Genomic DNA, 14,976 nt, shown 5'->3' with positions numbered 1-14,976 from the left:
TGAAAGGAGGGGGGGTAAATCCCAGGGACTTGCCTCTCCTACCGAGCCCAATTGCGTTTGACAAGTTGCTTATGCAAGGTCATAGGAAACGAATTGTTAACAGTAGGCTAATTGCATTTTTTAAATTCCAGTAATTTACTAGTTGAACGAGCAGTGCGGCTCCGCAAGGGACGCAAACTCTCGATCAGCTGTAAAGATGGACAGTCATAGTCAAGAGGCCATTGCAAAAAAGATTTTTTTGAATTCAGTATTTTTAGCTATAGAAAAAGCCTACGAACATGACATGGCGATATGGCCTACTCAGAAAACTTTATGCTTTGGATTAGTGGAAACTTGCATGTTTAGTCAAAATTCATTTCTGACAGAAACGTTTGCTGTCAAATATTTCTGACAAATATTCACTTTTCGGACATTTTTTGTCCAGGCAAAACGGGGTTCCCACAAGGAAGGTTCGTCACCACATTATTTCTATGTATGATCAATGACATCTTACCAAGCTCTACCTCGGAATCTTAAATACTCACTGTACGCGATGATTGTGCATTATGGCATTTCCAGCAATCATCAGACATTCTCAGCAAATCGCATCCAATTGGCACTGGATAGATTCATAACTGGGGAATCCAGTGGGGTTTGAAGTTCTCCATTAGAAAATGAGTATTGGGGTTAATTTTTCACGTAGGAGGAAGCCGAACCATCAGGCTAATTCTAGACAACCACCCAATACCCTATCAAAATTCTGCTAATTTTTAGGTCTACATTTTGATAGTAGACTAAACTGAAAGACACTGGTCAGTAAAGAAAAATGTCAAAAAGCACTAAATTTATGTAAAGGCATTTCTGGTAGTAAAGGGAAGATGGATAGACAGTCTTTGCGTAATGGTATATAAAGCCTGATAGGTCTAAAGTAGATTATATGGTCAAATCGTGTATGGTGTATGGCATCGGAACAAGTTTGAAAGGAATTGGATGACTGTGCAGGAAGGCATGTTTGCGTGTGTGTCTTGGACCCTGAGTTGCACTCGTATCGAGCGTTTGAGGTGGAGTCAGGAGTACTCCCCTCCGACTCAGACGCGGTCAGTTAGCCTTGTTCTATGCCGCAAAGGTTGCTCGAGTCCTGAGCCACCCTAATGGCAATAGTGGCATTAGGCCATTTGCCACGAGGACTCCACGACCTCGTCGAGGAAAAGTCGGTAATAGATCTCTCTACCATCGATCGTACCCTGGTTCAATTCAAACATAGGCATGGAAACCCCCAATTTTCGATCATGGACGCCTGGCTTCAATCAGCATAAAGGCCACATGGCCGGAGGTGGAGTATGCCAGCCGAAGTTCAGAGAGATCCTTGTAAACATATCACTTTTTTTCATTTATATACCGGACGCTCCAAGACAGATGGATGTGTGTGGGGGCGGGTGTATGGTCGAATGAATGTGAACTAAAGTTCAGACTGCCAAATCATACATCGATATTTTGCGAACTTTTGCCATTGATAAAGCCATTGATTTTACACTATCGACGAACCCACGATAGAAAATAGTAATTTTGCTCAGACTCATTAAAGTCAATTAAAAGCCATAAATCATTAGAACCACCAAAAATGAACTTCTGGTAATATCATTCGTAAGCTAAACATGGTGCCAATAAATCAATCAAGCTAATATGTGTACCAGGCCACTCTGGTATCCATGGCAATGAGCAGGCTGACAAATTAGCCGGGTCAACTGGCGATCTGGACCTTGGCATAGTCCGTACAGGATCTCAGGTTTTTGTGTCTCTATAAAAGCAAAAATACATCCCTGTGGGCCAAAGTGAGTGGACCATCCTCAATCACAAACAAAAATCAACCCATACAATAGAACCGTGGGGGACAGCAATCGAAAAAGAAAGAAGGGAGGGGTGGTGTTGGCCCCCGCCTAGGGTCAAGCCACAAGATTGACACACCTCACTCCTACATAGAAAAGAATTTCCCTCCACGGGGCCCCAATTGTAACACCAACCTTACATCAACCATATCCTCATAACCTGCAATAGATACTTTACATTAGCAAACATAATATCAGATGATGAGAGAATCATCAATAAAGTAATCACTTTCAAAGGGGAGACAAAACTTTATGACCTTATATAGTTTGACATAATAAATAGGATCCATTGGCTTAATAACCTTGGCCAAATGCCGCTGGTTTATAGCCAAGAAATCCAAAAAAAAAAAAAAAAAAAAAAAAAAAAAGACGTAATTTTATTATAAACATTATAATTTTTATAATGTTATAAACATTCGCAACAGGAAAATAAGATAACGTGAAATATTTCCGTAAATCAAGGAAAAGGGTAAACGGGCGTGACAGGCAATACTCGTAATTGGCTCATTGGTGATTTAGTACAAGTGTCGCCATCTTTGTAAAAAACAATCAAACAAGTAAACGCACTGTTTATACCGGGCCGAACAAGTAGGACTGACAGCTGGCCTGGAGCTAGTTGCCATACGTCTTCTACTTTGAACATTACACACTTTGGCACCCTCATTGCCCAAAATGTCTCTGTCAAAAAGAGAAAAAGTGGACCAGAGTGCAGAGTTTTCCAAGAAAAATGGTCATCATCCTATTTATTCACAGAAGTGAATGGGAAACCTGTGTGTTTGGTATGTTCACAGCAGGTTTCAGTGCTGAAAGAATATAACCTACGATGCCACTATGAGACTCTTCATGCCGAAAAATACAAAAACTTGCAAGGACAGCAGAGACTAGAGAAGGTAAATGAACTTTTGACGGCTCTGAAGAAGCAGCAGTCTGTGTTTTCTCGTAGCCGAGAAATAAGTGATGCTGCAGTGAAAGCCAGCTACCTTATTGCTAATGAAATTGCACTGGCTTCAAAACCATTTAGTGAGGGTGAATTTGTGAGGACATGCATGCTGAAGGCTGCAGAGACTGTGTGCCTGAAAAGCGTCAGGCTTTTGCAATATCAGCCTGACAAGAAATACAGTTGCAGACAGGATTTCTGATCTTGCAGAGGATTTGGACAGCCAATTGAAGCACAAAGTAAAGTCATTTATGCATTTTCAGTTGCAATCGATGAAAGCACGGACATACAGATGTTGCGCAACTGGCGATATTCATCCGCGGAGTTGATGACACTTTGACCGTCACCGAGGAGTTCGTGGAGTTGGTGCCAATGACGGACACCACAACAGCAGCTAATATTTTCACCGCCCTCGTCGGAACGCTGGACAGGGTTGGAGTGGACTGGACTCGCACTGTCAGCCTGGCTACAGATGGTGCACCTTCAATGACCGGGAGAAAAGCAGGTGTTGGGACAAAATTCAGAGAGAAGGTGCAGGCTGCAAATGGAGGACGTGATTTTTGGAGTTTTCATTGTATTTGCATCAGGAGGCATTGTGTTGCAAGTCATTGAAGATGAATAATGTCATGGAGGTGGTCGTCCGAACTGTAAATTTCATCCGATCCAGAGGCCTGAATCATCGTCAGTTTGACAGCCTTCTCAGAGAGAAAGACCACAACTATGGCCTGCCATACCACACCGAGGTAAGATGGTTAAGTCAAGGTGCTGTGCTGAGGCGCTTCTTTGATTTAAGAGGGGAAATCAAACAGTTCATGGAAAAAAAGGGCAAACCAGTGTTAGAATTTAAGTCAACAGAATGGATGCAGGACCTTCCATTTATGGTGGATGTTACAGAACATCTGAATAACTTGAACAAAATGCTGCAAGGGCGCAGCAAAGTTGTCACGCAGTACTATGACAGCATATGTGCGTTCAAATTGAAGCTGTCATTGTGGGAGACACAACTCGCAGGTGGTGATGCTGCTCACTTTCCTTGTCTGAAAGATGTGTGCGCGACCCAACATGCAGCAGACATGAGGCGGTTTAAAGATAAAATAACGGGACTATTGCGGGGTTGAGCAACGCTTTCAGATTTTTGGTGAACTGGAGAAAGACTTCAAAGTTTTTTGCTCGCCATTCAGCGTGAATACCTCTGATCTGCCCGTCAAACATCCAACTAGAAATAATAGACTTGCAGTTTTGACTCAGATTTGAAGGGCAAGTTTGCGGCAGCTGGCTTGGACACGTTTTACCAGCATCTCTTGCCAGGTTACCCCAACTTGACAGCCCTTGCTGCAAAAGTGTTGTGCATGTTTGGAACCACATATCTTTGTGAGCAAGTATTCTCTGTAATGAACATCAACAAAACAAAGCTGCGCTCAAGGCTCACGCACAAGCACTTGAATGACATCCTGAAACTGGCTGCCACTCAGGATGTGATGCCTAATATTGATGCACTTGTTAAAGGTAAAAGATGCCAGGTTTCAGGAGTAAAATAAACAGTGGGTAATCCCACTTAAAATGCTGCATGAGAGACTTATGCACCCTGATAAAGTCCCGTGAAAATGAATGTCTTCTGTTGATATTTAAAGAAAGTGAACAGTGAGATTTACTGTAAAAATGTCAGTCACTTCAGTTCACATGTTTGGTTTGTTGAAATTGTTCATGCATTGCACAGCTTTTATAATTCTATTAATAAATAGTGTAGCCTACAAGGCAGGGAGTAACTCAACCCTCTTTAATAGTTTTTACCTCAGTTTGTATGGTGTGGTGAGTTAGCTCAGGATTAAGATGTGGAAATGACAAATGAGGTATTTGATATCTAGGAGAGTATTTTGTTCAATCCCATTTAGGCTGTGACTTAAAATTGTATGCCTTTGTAGATACACTGAGATGAAGTGTAACTTCCAATCAATGAGGAATTTTTCTTAAAATTGCACCAATTTTTTTCTCAGAATTTTCAGCTAATTTGAAGTGTTTTGTAAAGAACATTATTTGTGATGTGTTCAGAATGTACCAAAGTAAAACAAAGGAAACACATCTGAAGTTGTCCTTATTCTTAAGTTATACCATGATTTTACCAGTCCGGCCCACTTGGGAATAGATTTTCCCCTATGTGGCCCCTGAGCTAAAATGAGTTTGACACCCCTGATCTATACTGATAGTAACACACAACCTATCGCTAAGGAGCAACACTTCTCTCTCCTCCTTGCACACATTTCCCTCTACCAATCTCGTCCACCCGTTCATGGACCACTTATGCACTCTAACTCATGATCTTGTCCTTGCCGTCCACGGTACTGTCATGCCTTCCCTTGTCTCTTCCACAGCCCTCACACAACCTTTTTTAGCCGTATTCCCACAACCACTCCCTATCGACCATTGTTTTCGCTTACTAATATAACTCTTCTTTACTCACAGCTAAACTATCCATCATGATTCCCCTCTTCCCTTACAGCATACAGGTTACGCCCGTTTCCTCTCTCCTTAGACAACAAGGTTTATGTGTTTTCACCAGACACCGACATTATACTCAGGTCCAGCGACCATAGCTCACTATCTCTCACATCATCTGATATTCTTACCTCTTGTTCCCACGTCCTGCACAGCTTGTGAGTTTGTTTTAACATACTACTTCCTGAAAGACCTTATTTTCACTCACATGTCATACAGCTTTGATTACGGGCAGAGATGTTCACCCCATCCTGCGTGTATGATCAGCTAAATGTCACGAAGGCTGACCCATTCCTACTCACCCTTCCTGATAGACACTTATTATACTTCTTCAGAGATACACAGTTAAGTATCACCTGTAACAACACCCATACTGATCATGTGGCCCATTCACACTTCCCTGCTCTTACCGACTCGACTCCCGACTCATCAATTTATGTTCTTTTCATTATTTTCACTTCTACACACCATCACCTCCATTGCTCTCCCCGACTCGTTAAACCTCCATGTCAGAAATTTTTTCCCTCCTTGTCACGAACGTAAAATTCCTCCCTTCTTTCAGTTATCAGTTGAATCCCCTTCTGTAACCTTCTGCCTGTACTATCTACTGTCTTTGGAATATCTGCCGTTGTGCTTGGCTTTGTACTGTATCACTGCATCTGATTAAGGCATTAGCACGCAGACTGCCTGTCTCATTATATTCCACTCTCATTATATTCCTATGCATATCTATTTTACGGTTACATTGTTCCTTTTTCACATTATTATATGCTTACTTGTTCCTATGGTTATTTTATGTGTATTTCCTATTATTGTGTCAATTGTCTATATTGTCTTTTGGTTTTATTCATTTTACATTTATTTATTATTAGTGTTATTGATATAAATCTTGTTTATCTATTTATATGTATAGTTTATTTTATGCTTGGGGAGTGTTGTTTAGTTAGCTGTACCTTATCAACTTTCTGGCACCTTATGCGCCGGTGACCGCCTTGGTAGCGTGACGGAGCGATGTAAGGCCTATGCCACCACTTCTGCCCAGAGTGCATTCGTTATCTACCAGGGTCCATATACTAGCCGCGCAACAAAAAAACTATTAACTTATTAATATATTTTAATACAATAACACTAGCTTCTACATACCAAGCATTTCGGCCAACACAACAGTGGATGTGACATCCGCAAGCCTTCCGCCTCGTGTACACAATTACATCCTTTCCCTTTCAGTACTAGTACATCACAACCATGTTCATTTCCTAGTTTGACCCGTAATAAAGAGGATCGCCTGTGAGCGACCGACAGCGTACAGCATGCTGACCGGATCAAATCTCTGTCTGTCAGTTGTATCATTCTCTCTCCAAAATAAACTACTGCAAGTAACAAGAAGTCTGTTACACCTTCACCACTACCAAGATTACCGCATCGTGCCAGAAGCAACTTGTCTGTGCTTTACCGCTCATCGGCTTCGTTACAGTATATATATATACGTATATATATATATATATATATAATATATATATATATATATATATATATATATATTTATAGTTTATATTGTCTATATAAAGACAAATATATATACATATTTGTACATACATAAATATGCATATATATAAATAACAACCCTCCCTGACCAGGACTCGAACCTAGGTCACTCCGGGTATGAAACCGGAGGCCAGTGCTAAACCAACCATGCCACACGACCCACTAAAAGGAGTGCCCACGGGGAGTGAGCGTAAAACTTCGCTATCATTACTCAAGTATGAGTAGATAGGTAATGTCTATGGAGCTAGTAAGATCCTTGTTGCACACTCCTTTTAGTGGGTCGTTGTGGCATGGTTGGTTTAGCACTGGCCTCCGGTTTCATACCCGGAGTGACCTAGGTTCGAGTCCTGGTCAGGGAGGGTTCTTATTTATCGTTATGAATGCGGCATTGCATTATCCATCTTTCATATATATACCTCGGTACATCTGGCTTAAGATTTGAATTGCTAAATCAATTTCCACCGAGTGCCCACGGGGAGTGACCGTAAAACTTCGCTGTCACTACTCAAGTATGAGTAGATAGGTAATGTCTATGGAGCTAGTAAGATTCTAGTTGCACACTCCTTTTAGTGGGTCGTGTGGCGTGTGTGTGTGTGTGTGTGTGTGTGTGTGTGTGTGTGTGTGTGTGTGGTGTGTGTGTGTGTGTGTGTGTGTGTGTGTGTGTGTGTGTGTGTGTGTGTGTGTGTGTGTGTTGTGTGTGTGTGTGTGTGTGTGTGTGTGTGGTGTGTGTGTGTGTGTGTGTGTTGTGTGTGTGTGTGTGTGTGTGTGTGCGCGCGCGTGTGCGTGCGTGCGTGCATATAATAGTACACTGGTATCTTTCTAAGTAGCAACCAATAATTTTCATCTTCATGTCAACAGTAAGGGTTTTTTTTTCGTGGGGTTTCATGGATTTACATTGATGATGGTAATTAGAGATGAAGTTAGTAATGATATTACCGAGATCTCCCTACTGTTACAGTGAGTGTGATTACCATGTCTTCATTAAAGTAATTCTTGTTCTTAAAGGAAAACAAAATCAAAATGGACAAACTACACCGTTATAAAACAATATATGTGGCACTACAATCTAAGTGCAAGCAAGCTATGTTTTTTTTCTGATTAAGATTAACTGATCTGTAATGGAAGTACATTAGCGCAATGTTGCACACTTTTTCGTAATTATCTCGATATTTTACTTGATTAGTTTCAGTGTTACACAGGAATCATTGTTGAGCCCCATCTCTAATTAATTGTATCAGTGCCATTCATTCTAACCAAAGGCCCATATTTCCACTGACAAAAATTGTTTTACGACACTAGAAACTGTCGCTAATTTCATTCGCGACTCTCCCCGGGCCGGTCGCGACAGCAACACTGCCAATGTTCCTTCACCCCTATTCTTAAGAATCGTGCTTTAGTTTAGTTGATGAATTTTATTTTATTTTTAAATTATATTAAATTATCAACCACTGTTTTACTGATATTACATTATGATATAACAGTATATACAAGTTCTTAGTTATCAATATCTTAGTATTACAAATAAAACGATTTAGAACTACCGAAATCAGTTGAAAATGCGCGGGCCCTAAGCGCCCCCCATCATACTTTCCTTCGTCTATCGACATCGGTTTCGGACGTCACATATATTGAATATGTCACTTTTATTAAATGATATTAATTACATTTAAAAGGATACATGAGCTTACACCTTCATATTCAATCATACATACACATGAAGTAAACTGATTATGTAGAATATAATATAAATTTCCGTAATATATATGCTACAGAAACGCAAATACATTTAGTCTAGGTGCAATAACATCCTCATTAACATCCTCACCGTTTTGAATAATACATCATAGAGTGCGGCATCAAAGTTTAGGTCCCCATTTTCTTCCAGTTTCAAACTGGGCAGATGCTCATCAGGAGGTGCAGTTATATAAAGGTAAAAGTTGGAAGAGGAGTAGGAAGGACGAATGGGGATAAGGGGTGGAGGAAATGGCTTAACAGCATGCAGGATAAACCATGGGGTAAAAGTTTAAGTGGGTTCTTTGAAAGGGGGGAAAAGGGTGGGGGGGGCCCAGCGCCATCTTGAATCTTTTGTGTTCGGTGTGGGTGTCCTCGGGCGCGCGGGCTTCCCCTCCGCCACACGAGACTGCGCGAGGGCGGCCGTCCGACTCTCAGTAAGTAAGGTACAAGTACCCTACGATCTTGAGCGCGTGCCGCACTGGAGGTCGCGCGCTTGCAGCGTTTTCGTAGGAAGTCGGTGAGGGCGTGCAGACCTTTGGGCCCCGTTATACCGAACAACAGCAGGAGGGAGGTAGGGATAAAAGCTCTGGGCCCTGGCCTCCTCGACTGTGACTCCAGGGCTATCCCTTGGCTAACCTATGCTGTTTGAAGCAGGTTGAAGTTCGGAGGTGGTCGCTAATCAGGGGCTGGGCATTCCCACCTGTGTCTACAGAAGGTTTCCCTTCGGAAGAGGACTTAGAGAGAGGCGCGGTCCTGGCGTCCATGTCACCATTGGATTAACACTACTAGCTGTGACACTTCTTTCCTCGGCTCGCATAAATCATTACGACAATGGATTTATGGTCCTGGCACTAGTATTAGCAGCTAGTGTCACGTGCCGGAAACCGAAACCAGTGGGATGGTAAGGTATAGGATGTTGGGTTCACACTATGGCAAAGGATAATGAGGTAGTGAAGGTGAGGTTATGGCAGTCACGTAGCATCAGGTGACGAGGTAAAAGTATTTAAAAGTGGGGATTTTGAAGGCTGTGGCAAAGGGAGGTTGAACTTTAATTAAGAAATTAAAAAGCTCAAAAAAGCAATAGAAAACTACGCTAAAGACGGAGAGAACACAAACAAAAAAAAAACAAAAAAATAAGGGATAGGGGAAGGGGAAGGTGAAAAGAAGGAGTAGGAGGTGGCTTCAAAGGATGCGGCCAAGATAGAATACTGCATCCACTTCTTCATTCCATGCCAAAGAAAATGGTTAATGGTTAATGGTTAAAAGCAAGATAAATGTGCTAGACATCTAAGGTCATGTAGAAATATAGTTAATGTTAGGAAGGGTGGTTGAGTTAGTGATTAGTTTTTTCTAAGCTGGGAAAAGGGAATTGGTGAGTGAAAGGGTTAGGGTCGGGTGTGGTAAGGAAGGAGATGTATGCGTTTGAGGAAAGAGAATAGGTTTTTGGGAGCAGAAAGTGTGGGATTCTGTAAGGATGTCTGATAGGTTGGGAGGTCGGTGAAGGGAGGATAGGGGGGAAAGCAGGGGTAAGTACATCTAAGTATGGACGAAACATAAAGGGATTGTGGGGAAGAGACAGAATGAAAACTGGGGATTGGTATTGGAGGATGTGTAAGAAAGTTCTCTTGAAGGCATACAATAGATGGTTTATAAGAGTAAAGGATATGACAAAGTGTCAGGTCTGTGGGAGCGGAAACCGCGAATATTCCAATGAAGGATAGTTATACTTTAGTGATTTTAGATTGTAGTACGTGTTGGAGATTTTGAGGGGAAGCAGTTAGAGGGTGGGATAAGGACTGAGAGGTCTGAGATGGGAGAGGGGGTGGGAGTTGGTGTTCTACTAGGAGGGGTATTAGGAGATGGAGGGTCTGCGGAAGGGGGGTATTGTGACATAAGGGATTCACGTGTGTATCCTGGAGGGAGTAGAAGGGATAGAGGGGATGGGGGAGGGTTAATGTGGACGGGGTTGGGTTTGGTTCGGGGGGATGGGCTGTGTTGGGAGGGGTTAGGAAGATAGGGTGTAGGGGGATATCAGCAGTTACTTGGGGAATGGAAGGAGCAGGAGTTGTAAGATTGGAGGTTGAGTGTCCCGTTTTCATTAAGTAGTCTTGAATATTTTCAATAGTTTTTTTTCTGAGGAGTTGGTTGGGAAGTAGTGGGGATAAAGGATTTCTTGTGAGGGGGGGAAGAGAGGATTGGGGGTCTCAAGCTTTGGGGCAGAGGAAGGTGGAGGTGATTGTGTGGTAGGGAAGAGGGGGTGGAACGTGTCGTGAATCACGGTTTCCGCCGTGACCACGACGACGAAACTTTACCGTAAACTCCTTCTTTACTCTACCTCTCCCGCAGGCATGGAAAAAAAATATATGAAACAGCCACTAAGACGTGCTTGGAGCCGATTTATCTCCCGGGGTGAGGATGCTCCGTATTTGCCCCGAGGCTCCCAGCGTGGGGAAAAAAAACGCGCTTGGGAAAAAAACGCGGCTGCAACTACCTTATTTTTACCGTATATTCTATATCTTTGTTTTAGTTATGTAAAAGTTTTTTTTTAGTGTATTATTTATATTCCACATACGCAAGAACTGGATAATTTTTTACGAATTAGCTAAATACGAGAGGAGGAATCTATTTTATTTTTACTTTAGTATTCATTTTATTCCTTTTTATTGTCTTTTACATATTTATTCTACTACTTTGAAGTTCTTTTTAATATAGGTTTTAAATATAATTAGTTTTGAAGATTCCAATCCTTAGTTATTGCCTTTTCGCGCCACGAGGTAACAAGGGAAGACAGAGAGACAGGTTAAAGAGATTTGGCAGCTTGGTCGGAGTGGGCAGACCGAGCTTTGGAACTGCTGTTCTGAGAGGAGCCCCGGAATGGGCCTTCTCCTAGTAAGCAAGTGGTCGTGAGAAACTTCCAAATTAGGTAGGTAGCAGGAGATACTTGTGTGCATTAGAAAAGCTAAGTGATTTATAGACCGGTGCCTCCCTTTTTACTTCGTGTTTTAAGTTCTTGCGTTTGCGTTTACGTTTGTGTTCAATTTTAGTGTTCCTTTTACATTTGTGTTCAATTTTAGTGTTCCTTTTGTTCGTGTTTTTTTACCTCATTTTAATAAAAGAAATATTAACAACTTTTTACAATATAACCTCGTGATGTACGTTTGAAAGAACGAGACCTGAAGGGCTGTAAGGCGGGATGGACGGCAGGTGACTGTAATAGAGTATAGTGACACATACCGCTGCACCACACTGCGTTAGGGAAGTCTTCCCCCGCACACGTCTCCTCTCGGCTAAAGCACGCATACCGAACTCTCGCACATTACACTTACATGCCTTTTCTCTCTCATACACTCACAGACACACTCACTATCTCTCCGCTCCTCACACCTCTTCCTTTACACTATTAACACTCACAACCATTACACACCCGTTCCCATACGGCAATTAATGGTGGTGGCAGCGTGACCTTTCTTAATCTTGCGAGAGAATCAACAACGCCGATTGCTACAACGTTGTTCTGTCTGTTACGGTAGTGCGAGGAGGGAGAGGGAAGGTGTTGGGGTTGTAGCTGGTGATTGGAGTATCTATAGTAGAGATTGGAGTGTCCTGGGTTTAGGATGGCAAAAGAGTTTGACTGGGGAAGGTAGGAGGTAGAAGAGGGGAGTTAGATGTAGGGGGGTGGGTTTAGCAGAATTGGTAGAATGACAGTATTACTGAGTAAGGAGTAAGAGAGAAACCACGTCGACGTGCTTCTGTCTGGCTTTCACGTAGTGTGAGTCCAAGTTTGAATCTGAGAGTTGCTACCTCAGACTCAAATTGTAGTGGGACAGCCCCTATAAAAATACATTATGGGGACCGCCACAGTTGGCACATGTGCATGATTGTGCAGAGCAGTAGATCGGGTATGGCCAGGTGGGCACATAGTGGGCATCTGGCTGTGGAAGGGCAATGTTTGGCGGGGTGTCCTAGACGCCAAAAATTTTTGGGCATGACGTGGAGGAGGTTGGTATGGATGAACAGGGAGGGATTCCTCCTCCTATGTAGACGTTAAAGGGACGGTCATGTCTACGGAAGGAAATTTTTGGCTATGTTAGTGGGTTTCTTCGATGACCTCTGGGGGGAATGGAGTAGCATTGTACTGATGTTGCATCATAGTCTGTGAGACAGGCAAGTAGGTCTTCTCCACAATCTGACCAATCTTTGTCATAGATTGGGCAATTTGCGGGGGAATTAAAAACTTTTCCCGGGTGCAAGTATTGTGATGGGTTCTGCAAGGATGGGGTTACCATATAGGTCAGTTAGTTTTGTTAATGCTATAGCTTGTTTCGGATGTTACTGTGACAAGACGGGAGCGGTCGGTCGGCTAGGGAAAAGGACTTTACTACTTGTTTTTGGGAGACATTGTTGAAGAAAAGGGGTGTTGTCGGAGTAGGGAGCTGTGGGAGGGATCACGAAAATCGGTCCCATTTGGCTCGCATAAAGAGTATTCAAGATTGTGTGGGTAGGGGTAGAGAAGGGCGGGGGGTGAAAAGATGGAGTGTGTTGAGGGAGGTAGTGTTATGGAGAGGTGGGCTGTAAAGGTTGTAAATAAGGGAGGATGGGGGGGTTTGATGTTGGAGGGTAGAGGTGTTAAAATTTGAGTATGTGGAGAGTGGAAATGTTCCTTAAGGATTGATTGTTGGCTACTGTATAGTGGGAATTGATAAAGGGGGTAGTTATTGCAGTGTTCGGAGCCGTGGTCAAAGGAGACCCTGGGGTCAGGGAATCGGGTGGGTTTACATGTTGGGCTATTTGATAAAGGGGCAAGCCTCATTGCCCCTAACAGTGGGGATATGTTTTCATTACGGCCATGGTAAGCTGGATTATGTTGGGGATAAAACAGCCCCCCCCCTCAGGGTCCCTTGAGGGGAAAGGGGCTAGGTAACAAAACAGGGAATACCATGCCCATGGTCCCTCAGGCCATTCAGGACTGGCACAAAGTCAGCCTTTCATCCTTTCAGCATGGCCTCTCACACCTTAGGAGGTGATACAGAAGGGTTTGGTGAAGGGACAGAAAACGAAAAGTGGGAAAGGAAAAAAAAAGACCATGCAAAATTAGTTGAGTTTGAGGGCCGAGTCCTAAGGTTGGGGAGGTCCCCATCATTGGGTCCCAGTCTCCGCCTCCTAAGCCCCCCCAGACAACAACGGGCAGGGATTGGGGGGGGAGCAAGGGAGAGGGAGCTCTTCCCCGGCTTCGGGAACGACTTCGACGTCGATTCCCGAGCGCTCCTTTCGTCGTCAAGGATGGTGTCATCCATATAATGACGACGAGGCTGGGGGATCCTTTTGTCTTTTTTGGCGTGCTTGTTTGCATTTGGGTTCAGGTTTTTTGTAGTGTAAAAAATTGTATAGTTTTTTTTGGAATTCATTGTGGTGCTGGTTTTCAAAATGAGGTGTCTTTTTGTGGAGCAATAAGGCTCTGGGTTAGTGTTTGTCACCTCAGTTGCTGTGGTTTGTGATGCTGAGACATATTTTTGGGATGTATAAATTGTCGTCTTCGAAGATCTCCTCTGGGACAACAATGCTGGGGAAGCTGTTTCTTTTAACATGATAGGGACAATGTTTGCGAATTTCTTTGCGTTGTATTTAGCAGCAATGAGAGCTACGTGTATATGGCTTGTATTTTGGGTTTTTTGGTTAGGTGTGAATGTTGTTGAATTGGGAGGTGTAGCCAGAGTGAGGGGGAAAACACGAGACGATTGTCTTAGGGTAACCGGTGAGCGCAGGGGCGCGGGTCCCGGGCCCGCCAGCCGAGGGGCAAAGGCTAGATACAATAATAGTGATATAACAATAGTCAATATAGTAATCATTTTAATAATTATACAGGTGTATAGAAATGTATGAATAAAAAATTTTCATTCCACTCATACATTTTTTACATTTTTCCCTTGAATATAGTTAATTGTTCAATATATTACAATAACATTAATATAATAATAACAATAATAATATTAATTAACAATAATAATAATAATTAATGATAATAAAATAACATAATAATAATAGTAATAAAATTAATGATAATAATAATAATTTAATGAAAATATATAAAAATAATAATGATAATGATAATAATAATATAACAATAATAATAATAATAACAGCAGCAGCAACAGCACAAAAAGTAACAACAACAACAGCAGCCTACAACAACAACAGCAGCCTACAACAACAGCAACAACAAAAGCAACAACAACAACAACAGCAAAAAACAACAGCAACAGCAACAAAAACAGCAACACCAAAAATAATTATTAATATTAACAATAATAATAATTAAAAAAATAATAATAATAATCTAATAATAACAATAACAAATAACAATAATAATAATAAAAATAACAAAATAATAAATAATAAAAATAA

The 14,976-nt window shown here is 42.1% G+C and overlaps 2 protein-coding genes across 2 annotated transcripts; both read left to right on the top strand.

The window, feature by feature from the left end:
- Positions 1-1,245: 1,245 nt before the first annotated feature.
- LOC119570519 (general transcription factor II-I repeat domain-containing protein 2-like) lies at positions 1,246-3,414 on the top strand. Its single transcript, XM_037918220.1, has 3 exons — positions 1,246-1,347; positions 2,555-2,947; positions 3,082-3,414. Exons 1-3 carry the CDS (start codon positions 1,246-1,248, stop codon positions 3,412-3,414), a joined length of 828 nt encoding a protein of 275 aa, XP_037774148.1.
- A 2-nt stretch (positions 3,415-3,416) lies between these two features.
- On the top strand, positions 3,417-4,945 carry LOC119570518 (general transcription factor II-I repeat domain-containing protein 2B-like). Its single transcript, XM_037918219.1, has 3 exons — positions 3,417-3,813; positions 4,051-4,308; positions 4,797-4,945. The coding sequence occupies exons 1-3, from the start codon at positions 3,417-3,419 to the stop codon at positions 4,943-4,945; spliced, it is 804 nt and encodes a 267-aa protein (XP_037774147.1).
- Positions 4,946-14,976: the final 10,031 nt, after the last annotated feature.

This window comes from Penaeus monodon, unplaced genomic scaffold (genome assembly GCF_015228065.2).
Source record: "Penaeus monodon isolate SGIC_2016 unplaced genomic scaffold, NSTDA_Pmon_1 PmonScaffold_2982, whole genome shotgun sequence".
Lineage (NCBI taxonomy): Eukaryota > Metazoa > Arthropoda > Malacostraca > Decapoda > Penaeidae > Penaeus > Penaeus monodon.
Note: the sequence above shows the minus strand (reverse complement) of the source record. Positions and strands in the feature narration are given on the sequence as shown.